Consider the following 15492-nt stretch of genomic DNA (forward strand, 5'->3'; position numbering starts at 1 on the left):
GTGTGTGTGTGTGTGTGTGTGTGAGTGTGTGTGAGTGTGTGTGTGTGTGTGTGTGTGTGTGTGTGAGTGTGTGTGTGTGTGTGTGTGTAAGTGTGTGTGTGTGTGTGTGTGTGTGTGTGTGTGTGTGTGTGTGTGTGTGTGTGAGTGTGTGTGTACCTGTAGTACTGGACACCATGTTAATGAGTGTGTGGACAGACTCCATCAGCAGAGCCTGCTGCCTCTGCAGAGCCGTGTTGTTGCTGCTGGCGACTCTCAGCTGCTTCTCCAGAGAGTCGATGGCCGACATCTGAGTCCTGACCACAGACTGAGAGAGACTCACTGTTTAACAACCATCTGCCTTTCTCTCTTCAATTCCTTTAAACATCCACAAGGTCTGATTCAGATTTAGTTTTTTATGTATTTGTTTGGATTTTGTTTGTATGGCTCAATAGAAACTGTAGAATAAATCATCAGACATTCGATCATCATCTTGTGCATCTTATAAATGTAAAATCCATCCTGATTTCATTCAGGTAATACGACATGAGCGCTACCTGCAGCCTGTTCTTCTCCTGCTTCATGTCCTCCAGCTCTCCTCTCTGCTGAGACTCCAGCATCTGAACTTTACTCTCCAGACGACTGAAAGACACGAGGAGCAAAGAAAACAGGGTTTAAACACTTCATTCACGTGACTGAGCCGTTTTCTCCATGAATCTCAGAAACAGAAACTCTGCGTGTTTATTTTTGTAACCATGACAACCACGGTCCGGTACACCTGCTGCCACGGGGGCGGTATCTCAGGAGACGCTCCTGAGGGTCGTATCAGAGCGTCGCAACAAACCACCGACTGTTCCAGTTGGACGCACTTCTCGTCTTCTTCTTGGGATAAACATCAGCGGTGAAATGATTTTTGATTTCGCTGTCAGTCCTCCAGAGACACAGAAATGTTTTTCTGCAGCAGCAAGTCTGACACTGTGTCCAGAACATTCACACTTTCTCTCTCTGACCCTGTAAAACTTCAACTCTTCACCTACATACAAACATGCAGCACTGACACTTTTGTATTAACTAGATGAAGGCATTCTGGGAAATGTAGGAGATCCATAAATTTCACAGAGGAGGGGGAGGAGGAAGAGGAGGAGGAGGAGGAGGAGGAGGAGGAGGCAGGTTGAGGGAGAGTAGGAACACCACAGAGTAAATGAGTGTATGTCATCACCACATAACTCCTGGAATGCTTCATATAAATACTGGACTGTTGAACATGGAGGTTGTGTGTATTGTCAGAGGGAGGACGCAAATCCAAACTATTTGTACAACAAATCTGTCTGTAACGGAGCAGAGGCTGTAACTCCTGAGTTACTCCCTCTCGTCAGTGAAGCCGTAAAAGCGGCGGAATAAAGATTAATAACCCGAGCATGGTTCTTTCTGCCAGAGCGGACCGCGGCCATCGTTATCTGTGCAGCTGAACCAGCAGAGCAGCTGCTGAAAATAGACTCCAGCCCACAGTTAGATCAACAACCTACGAGCCAAATGAATGAAACCTGATGAAGGAGTGGCAGCGGCTTCAGTCAAACACAGGCTCAATGTCCAGTTTACACTCACTTCTCTGGCTCTGAGCGCAGAGAGCGGGGGGTGGGGGTGGGGGGGGGGGGGGTGGGGGGAATCTGTCTTCTTCCCAGAATAAGTCACAATGTCTGTGTGTGTGTGTGTGTGCGTGTGTTTTCAATTAGTTTCAAGAGGTGAAAAAGTGTAAAACAAAGGTGAGTTAACGATCTGCTGATGACTGTGATCAGAGAAATACATTATCTAAAATAAAAACACGTTTTCAAATGAAAGTCCACGTTTATTTTTTTTACCTGTGTGTCAATTTTCATTAAAAAAATATATGTACAAAAAAAAAAAAGAAAAAGTTTCTTCCTGCTGAAAAACATTAATCATTGTAGTTTCCAGTAAACCTGAAGTTCATGATGCAACAAGCTCAGTTCAAAAAAACTCAACAATTTCCTGTTTTGGAAAGTGAAGAGACACATGTGAAGAAAATGCAGATGTGCTGTTGATACTGTGTCAACACCTCGTGCACTTTAATATTCACAGCACATAGAAATTCACTTTTGAACAGGATTAAAAAAAACTTCATCAATCATCGGCTTCAGTCAAACCGAGTCTGTGACTGTTTTTATCTCAGTCTGCAGCGAAACGTATTTTACGTGTGAACGTTACATGTGCAGATAATTTGTGTTGTGATTTTACCTGCTCAGGGAACACGAGCACTAAATGAGCATTTCTGCCACAATCCGACACGTTTACATCGTGTGTTTTGTGCAGATGTTCATTAACATAAATAACCTGCTCAAACAAACAAATAACTTTATTAAATGAAATAAATTTGCCACATTGTGCAACAAATATTGACTTCATTATTATTATTATTATTATTATTATTTCATGAACAAACAGGAAGTGAAGTGTAGTAAAGTTAAACCCTGCAGTGAAGCTCTAACACCCAGAGACGTGACACGACCTTCATCATCCTCACGTCCTCCTCGTGTATCAGCTGTTCCTCACCTGAGTGATATCACCTTACATCAGCGGGAGAGACTGTGGTCACATCCAGCCTGAGACACTTTCTCACCATCACTCCATCATGCTGACCTGCACATGAACACGTGCACGTCGCCCGCCCTGCAGCGGACTGATGGGGAGTCACTGATCGCTGCGGTCTGTACAGCGTGTGTGTGTGTGTGTGTGTGTGTGTGTGTGTGTGTGTGTGCACGTCGTTGTTGAAGGGAAATTAAAGGATTAAATTCTCCTTGGCTGAGAAAATGTTCCTGTGTCAGACTCTAACCTGCAGAAACCAACACACACACCTGAGAGTGAGCGAGTGTTTTCTGAGGCTCGTGTGGTTCAGGTCGTAGAGACTCGTGGTTAAAGTTAAAAGACAGAAGACGTGAATGTTTCTGTGTCGAAGGCTCAGACGTGTCCCCCCCCCCCCACAGTATATCTACCCTCATTTCAGACGCAGTGCGTTTACATATCGACCTCACATCTCTTCTTAACCCTCTGTGTCCCTCACTTCACACTGACACTGGCAGAGCTGGTTTCAGGTGCTTCTCACCTTCTCAACGGACTGAACTCAGGAGTTTTACATTTCCCTTGGAGATTTTAAATCTTTATTATTTGATGTATTTTATGACCGTTGCAAACGTTAAGTCTTGTGACTGTTTCTTGTTCTCAGGTCTCTCTTACTCTCAATCAGACTGTCTGATTAAATAATAGATAGAGAAGATAATAATAATTTACAATAAAAGGATCCTGTTTAGAAAAAAGAAAGAAAACACAAAACCCTTAGAAGACAAAAACTAAAAAACTAAAGACTAAAATCTCTTTAGCTTTTGTGACTAAAACTAAAACACACTAAAGACTGAAAGTGAATCTAAATCAGGTGCCAAAATGAATACTGACTCACACACACACACACACACACACACACACACACACACACACACACACACACTCTGTTTGTATTGTACTGTATCTGTTACTGGAAACAGAGAGCACGTTTAATAATTATTGCGTGTGTTTCACCGCTCAGCGCGGCGTCCAACTTCACCTCATAATGAAAAATAGGGAAAATATTGTGAATCTAAATATTGGCGTGTCTCGCAGCAACAGCTGTGGACGTATTTCCATCATCTGTAATGACTCGCTTGTATTTCAGATTCTCTCAGTGTTGGGTTGTGAAAGCGCTGATAAGCCTCTCCGCTCGGGGTCGGCTCGTACGCGGGTCAGAGGATCGCCGCTACACGTCTTCATCGTTCACAGGTTGGAATATGTTAATGAGGCTGATCTGCACCTACAGCGGAGTTTGAGATTAAAACCAGGATCCACATTCATCAAACAGCTGGGAGGGAAATTTTAAACGAAATGTAAAAATCCGTCTCTTTGACTTTGACTTCTAAACTCACTCGTCGTTTAACGCGTGAACGTCTGAGCAGGATTTAGAAGACGTAGTTATGAGTCTGATTTTCATCCTGACGCCTCCAGAGCTCGAACACTGAGGCTGGACTTTAAGGTGAAAGTGAAGTTTTAATCAGATTCTTAAAAACCAAATCAAACACAAACTTTCTCAAATTTCTTTTCACTTAGAAATGCTCGTTTTGTACAGACTATATAATCTATGCTGTCATTGGTCAAGATGATGATGATGATGATGATGATGATGATGATGAATAATGTTTTTTTTTCTTAAATCTGTTTTAATGCCTAATTGCCTTTATTCTGACGGTGATGAGACGACAGGAAATGAGGTGATGACATTTTCTCTGATGTGACTCCGGTTTGGTTTATATCATCTTTCATTTAATTCACTGTATTATATCACATAAAATCTTCCCTCTTTAATTATACATGTGATTAATTATGTGACACTCTTATATTTCACTACAGGTAGACGTGAGTCTCCTGTTTTATTCCTGCTCTTGTTGAATGTGAGAATCTGATTTAAGGATCTAATCTCATCGTCTCACGTTGAGGTAGAAACGACGGTTCTTCTTCTACCTGTTCTTGTCTCGCAGTCGACTGATCTCGGACGTCTGCAGCAGCAGCTCTTTCTCCAGCTTGTTGGTGGACAGAGAATTCTCCAGAAGCTGGATCTCTATCCGAGACGTGTGGTTCAGCACCTGGTGGAGGGAGCGGCATTAGACAGAGCATCTTCCTTTAAAGTGACGGGATCGGTGAAGCGGCGACTCGTTAACCTTGGCCTCCACCACGTTGAGTTTGCGCGTCTGCTCCGCCGTGTGCGTGAGGATGTTCGTCCCGATCTGCAGCATGGCGGCCGTCTGGTTGTGAACGACGTGTGACGGCACGTTGGTGACGTCTCGTCTCAGGCTCTTCTGAACGAAGCTCTCCAGCTGCAGACACAAGAAATACAGGAGGTGGATTATTAAAGGTAAAAGTGAGAAGACAGACGGAGGACGGGAGCAGAAAGACACAGAAAGACTTTTTATTTATTTTTTCCACAGCAGTTAGTTTGACCTTTGCCCTCATGGATTAAACAGGAACTACTTCCTTGTGGTTGTTCACCTCCGCCAGATCCACGTCACGAGTAGTAAAACATTTATGAAATGATTCATTCATTTTACAATAAAAAATTGTCATTAATAAAATTTAAAAATGAATGAATCTATAAATAAATACACTAAGTTACAAAGTCATTCATTATTTGATATTTTAATAGTCAATAAAGAGTAATTATAAAAAGACTTCAAATATTAAGATCTTTTATGAAAACAACATTAAACAATTACCACATCATTAAAAATACATTGATGAATTTGAAGACATGATCGTTAGTTTAGTTTAGGCCTTATTGTCGCAGTGAGTTTCTGTATTTGAAGCACTAACACCACCCGCTCAGTGCATCAAGTTCACCGAATCAAACATGTATAATGAAACATGTCAGGAGGTCTGGTATATAAAGACGCAGGTCTCTCTCCATCTCTGGGAATATCAGCCGATGCCAACTCGCACTGCCGCGCCGTGACCTTCGACCCCTGACAAATAAATAATCTATCCATCTATCCATCCCTCCAGCTCCACGTCCCCAGGATATCATGCCACTGAGAAGCACAGGGAGTTGATAAATATACCACTGCACCAACAAACAGATTGGTCCCAGCGGGACGCCCAGTCACCAGTGAGGCTGTTTGATGAGTCACAGGGAGGGAAAGTTCAGGCCACAGCGCCCAGATCACACTGGAGTTCGGTGTGGGTCACTTCTCTGGAACAGGCTGGACACACTGAACAACATCTGAATCTTTTTACTCCACCACAGTTAAAAGACTAATATTGTTTTGACTCCACTACATTTCTATGAAGCGCTCTTACTTTTTTTACTTTATTTTGAAAATATGATAACCCATTCACTGAGTTCATCACAGGAGAAAAATCAATCACAGTGATGTCTGAACCCGTCGACGTCAGATTAAGATGAGGCAGAAGATTCTTCAGCAGAGACCTGATCTGATCTGAAGTCTGTGTTTCAAGCTTTAGAAATAAAGAAAGAAATGTCTGTTGTGTTGACCACGACCAGACTTCATCACTCACTAAACATCATGTTCCGTCCCACAGAAACTTCCAGGTAACGTTCGTTTAACTCAAGATAAACAGCTTCTAGTAACTGGCTGCTGTTTTGTTGATTCAGTTGTGTTGTTATGGTCATTCTTACAGGCTTTATATTCTCCAGGTTCTACAGTCAGTCAGCCAGTCAGTCAGTCAGTCAGTCAGCCAGTCAGTCAGTCAGCCAGTCAGCCAGCCAGTCAGTCAGTCAGTCAGTCAGTCAGTCAGCCAGTCAGTACTCCAGTCAGTCAGTCAGTCAGCCAGTCAGTCAGTCAGTCAGTCAGTCAGTCAGTCAGTCAGTACTCCAGTCAGTCAGCCAGTCAGCCAGTCAGTCAGTCAGTCAGTCAGCCAGTCAGTCAGCCAGCCAGTCAGCCAGTCAGTCAGTCAGCCAGTCAGTACTCCAGTCAGTCAGCCAGTCAGCCAGTCAGTCAGTCAGTCAGTCAGCCAGTCAGTCAGTCAGTCAGCCAGCCAGTCAGTCAGTCAGTCAGCCAGTCAGTCAGCCAGTCAGACAGCCAGTCAGCCAGTCAGTCAGTCAGTAGGCCAGTCAGTCAGCCAGTCAGTCAGTACTCCAGTCAGTCAGCCAGCCAGTCAGTCAGCCAGTCAGCCAGTCAGTCAGCCAGTCAGTCAGCCAGTCAGCCAGTCAGTCAGCCAGCCAGTCAGTCAGCCAGCCAGTCAGTCAGTCAGCCAGTGAGTCAGCCAGCCAGTCAGTCAGTCAGCCAGTCAGTCAGTCAGCCAGTGAGTCAGCCAGTCAGCCAGTCAGTCAGCCAGTCAGTCAGCCAGCCAGTCAGTCAGTCAGTCAGCCAGTCAGTCAGCCAGTCAGTCAGCCAGCCAGTCAGTCAGCCAGCCAGTCAGTCAGTCAGCCAGTCAGTCAGCCAGCCAGTCAGTCAGCCAGTCAGCCAGTCAGTCAGCCAGTCAGTCAGCCAGCCAGTCAGCCAGCCAGCCAGCCAGTCAGTCAGCCAGTGAGTCAGCCAGCCAGTCAGTCAGTCAGCCAGTCAGTCAGTCAGCCAGTGAGTCAGCCAGCCAGTCAGTCAGTCAGCCAGTCAGCCAGCCAGTCAGCCAGCCAGTCAGTCAGCCAGTCAGCCAGCCAGTCAGACAGTCAGTCAGCCAGCCAGTCAGTCAGTCAGCCAGTCAGTCAGTCAGCCAGTCAGTCAGCCAGTCAGTCAGCCAGCCAGTCAGCCAGTCAGTCAGCCAGCCAGTCAGCCAGTCAGTCAGACAGCCAGTCAGCCAGTCAGTCAGTCAGCCAGCCAGTCAGTCAGTCAGCCAGTCAGTCAGTCAGCCAGTCAGTCAGCCAGCCAGTCAGCCAGTCAGTCAGTCAGTCAGCCAGTCAGCCAGTCAGTCAGCCAGTCAGTCAGACAGTCAGACAGCCAGTCAGCCAGTCAGTCAGACAGTCAGACAGCCAGTCAGTCAGCCAGCCAGTCAGTCAGCCAGTCAGCCAGTCAGTCAGTCAGCCAGTCAGTCAGTCAGCCAGTCAGTCAGCCAGTCAGTCAGCCAGTCAGCCAGTCAGTGAGTCAGTGAGTCAGTCAGTCAGTCAGTCAGCCAGTCAGCCAGTACTTCAGTACTTTACCTGAAGTAATAATCTGACTGAACCACGGTGTGTTGATCTGTACTCTGACTCCAGTGATGCAGGTGTGTTTGTCGTCCTCTGCTCTCAGGTCGACGGGACGTCTGATTTTCTTTTACCTCAGTAAATGTAAGAGTTCATGAGAAAACAGGGACAGTGTTGAAGCTGTGATGCTTTCACAAGGATCATGGATCCGGACCAAAAACTAATCACTTGTTTCTGAATTCTCGGCCAAACTTGGCACCGAGTTTCAGAGAAACTGACGGAGAGAAGATTGAAACTCTCCTTCGTCAAGATGATGAAATGAAGGTTTGAATCCCGCTGAGAGCCGATGAAGGTCGATGCTGCCTGAGACTTGTCTGACAGCCGAGTCATTTTTCAAACGCGCTGACTAATCTTCCAGTTTCACCAACATTATGTTTTGATGGTTTTTATTCCTTTAACTGCTGATGTTATCCTCGCTCACTGACTTTATCATATTCATGGTTCCTCATGCATGTCCACGGCACTATTACTGATTTTCACTGAGCAGTTAGTTACTGCAGTGTTATTATGTTTAGTCTGCTTCAATTCAGATTAAACCGCCATCGCTCTGTTCAATCAGAAAGAACGATTTCACGAGCGGACAGATACGAATCGCAGCGCTCACAAATCCAAGCCACTTTCTGGAGAGACTTTTGAGTGAGCGGGTAAATTGGGCAAACCTGGAACAGGACGGAGAAAAACAGACGCCGTGACGCAGTGAGACGTTAATCAAATAATCAAACGGGGAGAAAACGGCTGGAACGAGTTGCTCAGTTTCTGCCTCCTGCTTCCTGAGATGAGGAGAGATAAACTCTGATGAAAGGCACAACCTCCACCTGACTGCAGCCGGGGGGGGGGGGGGGGGGGCACTGCTGCAATACACTGCTCCAAATATACAGTATGAAGAAATATATCACATATATATTGTCCTTGTGAGCGAGTGACGGAGGGAATAAACAAGAGAAAAGGAAAAAATTAAATTAATCGAAAGAAACAAGAAAATCAAAGTTCAGCAGGTTCTTTTTGTTTTTATGTTTTGTTGAGTCTCTGGAGACACAATGTGCTGACTCTTTAATTGACCCTTACTTCCTGCTGTAGGATTAAAGCTACACACACACACACACACACACACACGCACACACACACACACACAAACACACACACACAAACACACTCAATACATAAAAAGTCTTCACACAAACCAAAGACACACTGAAACTCACATATTCACGCACAGAAACTGGCATACACCCATGCACACACACACACACACACGCACACACGCACACACACACACACGCACGCACTAAAAATATCAACCACGCAGACGACCCCACATATGGAGGGGCTTGTTTCTGAGATGCTAACTCAAACCAGATGTTGGCTTCGCTGTGATCTGGCCCTCTGTGTGACTTCACAGAGGGAGGGGGGCAGGGAGGGGGGGGGGGGGGGGGGGGGGGACAGGGTCACCAAACTGCCCTGATAACGAGGCTGACGCACAGGCAAGTAGCACCGATAGGGATCTGGGGTAACAAGTGCGGCGCGGGTCGCTGCAGGGTGCTGGGCTCCGGGCAGATCTGGAGCTGAAGAGACTCTGAGGGACGATCGACTGACACCGAGCTCGTGGTGTCGGATCAGGTTCTGGCTCTGTGAACCTTTCTTACTTTCGATCCATGCTGCCTGTAGGTGTTACAGTGTTGGTTCCTGGTTAGAAAGTTTTCCAGCTCCTCTCCGGAGACCAGATCTCTCCAGCTTGTTCTGGGTTTTCCTACTAGTTGGACGTGGCATGAAAACCTCCAAAGGACGGCGCCCAGAAGACGTCCTGATCAGACACCTGAACCTCTTCAACTAGATCCTTCTGGACAGACGCTACGTCCAGATGTGAGAGCTCCTCACGATATCTCGGAAGCTGAGCCCGGAGCCCTCACAGAGGAAGCCCGTTACTCGGTTACTATCCGAAGCTCATGACCACAGGTGAAGGCTGGAGCGAAGGTCCGCTGCTAAACTGAAAGGTTTCTCTTCAGCTCCGGTCTCTTACAGCGTCTCCACTCCGTCAGTGTCACGCTCTGATGTCAGGGTCCATGACCCTTCATCTGTATCAGTCTGTCTTAACGAGCTTAACGAGGTGACTTTCAATCAACAAAGACGGAAAAAATAATTGTTTACAAAAGGAAACAATATTTAATTCTTCAAATAAAGATTTAAACTTCCCAAAACAATTGTATGGTCGTTCACTCCTTCATTTATACACTGACTCACACACACACACGCACACGCACACGCACACGCACACGCACACGCACACGCACACGCACACGCACACACACACACACACACACACACACACAGTAGAAGTGGACTTGTTTTTGTGGCTTCAGTTACATTCACATCTTTTCTCGGGGTTTCTTCGGTGCAGATGTGCAGAGTCGTTGTTTTACCACACTGTGTCTCTCAGTCTCAGAGCGTCCAGATGTTTTGGCAGCAGGACGAGCCAACAGCCTCAGGCTTGGTTTGTGAGCGGCTGCACTTGACGTACTGTTTTATGGAGCCAGGCCTCTACTCTCTGTCCTCTCCCCGTTATCCTCGACACCTTTCACTCCTTCTCTCTCTCTGTGTCTCTGTCATTCGTGTGAATATGAATTTATCTTGAGTTTTGCAGGGAATCGTTGCTTTACCTTCATTTCCATCTCCCTTTCCTCCTGTCGTCCAACAGCGTCAGTAAGATGTTTCATGTGCATCTGTGGTTGAGACGACTGTAATAAATGTTTGCACTTGGTTGTGAAGTTGTGGAGGTATTACTTCCTGTGTGCCTGCGGTGCGACACCTGGTGAACTTCTTCCTTTGTGACACAGACAGGAATCCCTAAAGGTGATGTGGACAGATGGAGAGAGATCTGAACACTTCATTTCCTCATGAAGCTGCACATGTGGTTTCTCTGTGGTTTGTGCTTCCTGAGAGATCTGAGGTTCATCAGGATAAGAGCGGCCACGATGAACACGAGAAACAAGTCTCTCATTTAGGACTGACTGGGGGGCAAAGCAAACCTACGTCAGACAACATCACTGCTGTCAAGTGAAAACTAAATCTCTCTAAGATGATTGGTTTTCGGGTCGTATGTGAGACAAGCACTTTACTCCACAGGCCTGTATTTGTGACTAGTTTGAAAATTACTCTTAATGTCATATTTCTATGAAAGAAAACAATTCAACTTTGAATCCTAGATCATGAAAGAAGTGTGAGGTTCACATCCACAGAGTCGTGTCAGTGGTTTAGAAAACAAAAATACTTTGGTTCAGGTTCGGGAAAGATTTCCAATACTTCATACATTTATGTATCAGAAATTATTTATTTCTTCTTTCATCTCCCATTAATCATCTCTCAAACCCTCAGATGTATCCTGTGACCCCCTGGAGGGGCCTGACCCTTAGGTTGGGAACCAGTGGATTAAACCACGTTAGAGCGGAAACCTGTGAACTGAGGTATTAAAGCTCCATGCTTCTTCTTCTTCTGTGTTTTATTTGAAGTGTTGATCCATCAGAAGATATAAAAACCATCTCAGTGTAGTTTTACATCTCCTCTCTCAGGCTTCTCTCTGCAGCTGTAGTAACAACAGGTCGGTGAGCCAATCAGAAGAGAGGAGGCTCTGAGCCTCTCTTCTGATTGGCTGACTGTTTTCTGAGTGATCCAATAAAAATAGAGCAGATTTCAGGTAAAAACACTCAGAGAAACCAAATCCTGCAAGGTTTGGATGGTGGGTCCAGGTGGGCGGGGCTTGGTGACTGCTTTGTTGTGACATCACAAAGTTCCAGAAGTCCTGACGGCTGGTTTTAAGGCTCAGTTTCTGAATACAGGCTGTGTGCATTTCTCTGTGGACTGAGGCTTTGATACTTTCACAGTATTAATATAGAAGCTAGAGCTGATCTATAATCACACTACACATGGACACACACCTTTACACTGGAGGAGCTTTAAATAAACTTTTGAACGCAGAATTTTTACTTGGAATAGAGAAATTTTACGTCGATCTATTGTGAGTTTTACTGAAGTAACAGATCTGAGTACTTTGTCCACCACTGGCAGAGTTTCTTCTTGTTTTCACACTGTTATTTTCTTTTAATATATACAGTACATCTGATGTCTTCACCACACAGATTGTAAAACGTTCCTGCCTTCATGTGTGTCACCGGGCAGATACAGATCCTGTGCCGTGTTTTCTCACCTGTCAGAGTTGAACCTGGGACATTCCTTACATCGTAAAACTGATCTGCTGTTTTCATTCCCCACGCTCCATATGCTCCATCTTTAGCAAATCTCCTGACAGGTGTTTTCTAAAACACCAAACCGCTGCCCAGATGTTTTACACATGTGCCTCCTGGGGAATATACAATAGCATCATGATTACGGTGCTGTCGGGGTGAGCGGGGGCGGCAAGTGTGAGTCTTACCTTTTATTGGATTGAGTAATTTAACACCCAGTTTTAGCTTGAACACATACACTGTGGGGCCAGAGACTAATAATTCAGAAACACTGGCACCAGATACAAAAGTTGATTCAGGAGATCATAGCTGGACTTTAATCCAAAATGAAATGAGGTAGGAGACGACACAGAGCAAGTCAAACCAGACTGGACTGATACGAGTATTCAGACAGATGATTGTGAAATGTTGGAAATCACAAGAAGAGGCATCAGCTCAGGACGTGTCAGAGCTCAGAGTGACGGCTGCGTGTGAACACGTGAGAGAACGGGCAAATATCTGACAAACAGTACGTTAGTGGAAAATATGGTAAATGGACTTCACTTACATTCTGTTTTTCAAAGCACTTTACAAAACTCATTCCCACACACATCCGTACATCACACCCAAACACTGATGGAACAGCCCCCAGGGGCAGTTTGGGGTTCAGTATCTTACCATAGGACACTTCGACGTGGACTGGAGGAGGACCGAACCACTGAGCCTCCGATTAGTGGACGACCCGCTCTACCTCCTGAGCCACTCGGGCCAACCTTCCTCATTAGACTGTAAAACACGGAGTTCACTATCAGTATTAGTTCTACTACTACAGTATTTCTGCCTCTGCACGTCTCAGTCTTTCCGTTCTCCATAGTGACCACACTGATCAACTGATAGTGTAATAAACTGTTAAAGAGGAGGACTGAATGTTGAGAGATAAAGGAAAGGAGTAGACGTCTAAGTGAGTCAGTCCTGTCAGCAGGGCGTCAGCAGGGCGTCAGGGTCACTCCGGTGTCTTGCACGTCACAGTTGCTTGTTTTGGGACCATGCAGCGAGTGCAATGGAAAAATCTCCACGGGACGACATTCACTTCAACCGTTCTGTGTTTATGTTGAGCGCCTGCAGAAAGCCTCCAGAGAAAAGGAGTAAAAGCCACGGTCGTGTTCCCGAGTGTAATGATGTTCATGCTGAGGTTTGGGACTGTTTGAGCACAGAACTATTACACTAATATAAATATCACTGCTGAGTGAGACGAAGCCTCAGTTCACTTTAATCCAGGTTATAGTGAGCTTGTGAATACTTTCGTTTGCCTGGTCAGTTTCTAAGTTTCTCTTCATGTTTCTTAGTTCATGTCCACTGTTTATTTTCAGCTTGTAGAAAAAAGAATGAAACTAAAAACAGATGCAATTTTAACTTTCACTTTCTCTCCTTCAGTGGTGAACTAATTGTTAATGCTTTTTTACGGGAAAGCTAATTTTATGAAAGAGGTAGGAGTGGGAAAGCAGTGGAGAAGACCCAAGTCCGTCCTGTTGTTTTGTTCCTACTGGACGCCAACACGAGGACTCCGCATCAGACACGGGCCAAACACAAACAACGCAGCTCCAATAAAATGTACCGAGCTCAAATTAAATGTCCCTGTTCCAGCCTGTTCTCCGGTCTGCAGTCAGCACAGAGAGGATGGTTGACTGGTCTGAGGTCCCTGAAGAAATAAACCTCACAACAAACAAACGGGCTGAAGTTTCTGCAAATGCCTTAAAGCCCCTTCACACACTGATACCCACAGATTTTTCCATAAGCCACAAGTGGAACGGCCTTGTCACATCCACTACACACTTGCAGAACCAGTGAAAAACAAAGGGTAAACTTTGATTAGGTCCTATTTTTGATTATAATCAGGGCAGCATGGTGGTCGGTGGTCAGCACTGTGACCTCACAGGAAGAAGGTTGTGGTTTACCGACCAACTGCCTTCCTTCTGTGTGGAGTCTCCTCGCACAAACTTCTCAATAAGCTCAAATATTTTGCAGACTCCACCGACGTCAGTTTTCATTTATACACGGAGGACATGTTCCAGACATGAGCAGCAGATCGCTGTCGACGTTTTCTGTGCATGTGGGCTACGAATCAAATCGAGATGCAGACATCCATGCAAGAAGAAGAAGACCTCGGTGAAGAAGACGAAGAAGACCTCCTAAGACAAGCTGTGTCCAAATTCAGGGGCCGCATCCTTCGGAGGACGTGGTCTACGAAGGTGAGGCCTTTCGTAGCCGGCGTAGACTGCAAAGGGACGGTCTGTGGCCCATGAATCTCTCTTCAAACTCAGCGTCCATGTTTGTTTTCCAGCTCATGCACAGTCGATACCCTTCAGAGCCTCGCACTCAACCTCCAATAACAAAATTTACTGTCACACGAAGCCTAGTGGAGCGTAAAATGTCACAGCAAACTGACAACAAGCTATGTGACTTTACCTTCCACAGAGCTGAGAAGTATTCTTCTATTGCCAACGTGTCTGTAGCTGTTTTACACACAATCGTCTTTTCATTTTGACATGACTGATGTAAAACACTGGAAGTGGAGATGAAGAGCGGCAGGATGACTGCTGCAACAGCTCTGAAGTAAAACCACGACAAGAAGAGACGAGAAAAGGAAAGAAGAACTTTCTACATGTGTTTTACACCGTGTTTATATCACAGCTTCATGTCGTGTCACTGACCTCAATATTAAAGTGTAACGACCTTCTACCGTCTGTTGAGTGTTTGATCCCCAACACTCGGTCCGTCACAGCTCTGTTTGTGTGAGTGAAGGAATGTGAGTGTATGTCAGTAAATGCATCTATAATGTGTGTGTGTGTGCGTGTGTGTGTGTGCGCGAGGTCACTACTACACCCCCACAAACGAGCCACGACAAATATCTCAATCATCTCACCACAATCAGGACCAGATGGGCTGAGTCAACAGTGTGTGTGTGTGTGTGTGTGTGTGTGTGTGTGTGTGTGTGTGTGTGCACATGCTTTAAGTGTTAGTGAACACATTCAGGCATATGCTGAAAAGTAGGACTGTGTTCTACAATGTGTCAGTATATGGGTGTGTGTGAGTGAGTGAGTGAGTGTGTGTGTGTGTGTGTGTGTGGTGTGTGTGTGTGTGTGTGTGTGTGGGTGTGTGTGTGGGTGTGTGTGTGTGTGTGGGTGTGAGTGTGTGTGTGTGTGTGGGTGTGTGTGTGTGGGTGTGAGTGTGTGTGTGTGTGTGTGAGCCATGTATTTATCAAACTGCTAAGAATCACACTACAAGACACATTTATCAAACGACTCCTCTGACTCACAGCCAAGTGTAAGTCACATGATTGATCCCATGAGTGATCACATGATTGATCACATGATTGATCACATGATTGATCCCATGATTGATCCCATGTATGACGGGAGGAGTGATGGCAGGTAACCCTTCATCTGCTCTTCACCAGGTTCTCTGCAGTTTCTACATACCTGTATATTTCACTTTTAGCAGTTTGATAAATGCAGGTCTTGGTCTGTAGCTCCTCGTGTTGAAGAGAACCGGGGTCAGGCGTCAGGATGCGACGCC

At 45.6% G+C, this 15492-nt stretch overlaps 1 protein-coding gene and 1 long non-coding RNA gene across 2 annotated transcripts in view; one reads left to right on the top strand and one right to left on the bottom strand.

Annotated features, from left to right (window-relative positions):
- Positions 1 to 15492, bottom strand: part of angpt4 (angiopoietin 4) — a 46220-nt gene that overhangs the window by 5925 nt on the left and 24803 nt on the right. Inside the window, exons 2-5 of the mRNA XM_056399015.1 lie at positions 4734 to 4889; positions 4537 to 4658; positions 534 to 618; positions 157 to 304 (exon numbers count right to left, since the gene is read on the bottom strand). Coding sequence (XP_056254990.1) covers positions 157 to 304; positions 534 to 618; positions 4537 to 4658; positions 4734 to 4889 — 511 coding nt within the window. The remainder of the gene's footprint in view (positions 1 to 156; positions 305 to 533; positions 619 to 4536; positions 4659 to 4733; positions 4890 to 15492) is intronic.
- LOC130183523 (uncharacterized) lies at positions 246 to 1393 on the top strand. The gene is made up of 2 exons (XR_008829840.1): positions 246 to 371; positions 513 to 1393. It is a non-coding gene; the product is annotated as an uncharacterized LOC130183523 (long non-coding RNA).

The sequence above is a fragment of the Seriola aureovittata genome, chromosome 2 (assembly GCF_021018895.1).
Source record: "Seriola aureovittata isolate HTS-2021-v1 ecotype China chromosome 2, ASM2101889v1, whole genome shotgun sequence".
NCBI lineage: Eukaryota > Metazoa > Chordata > Actinopteri > Carangiformes > Carangidae > Seriola > Seriola aureovittata.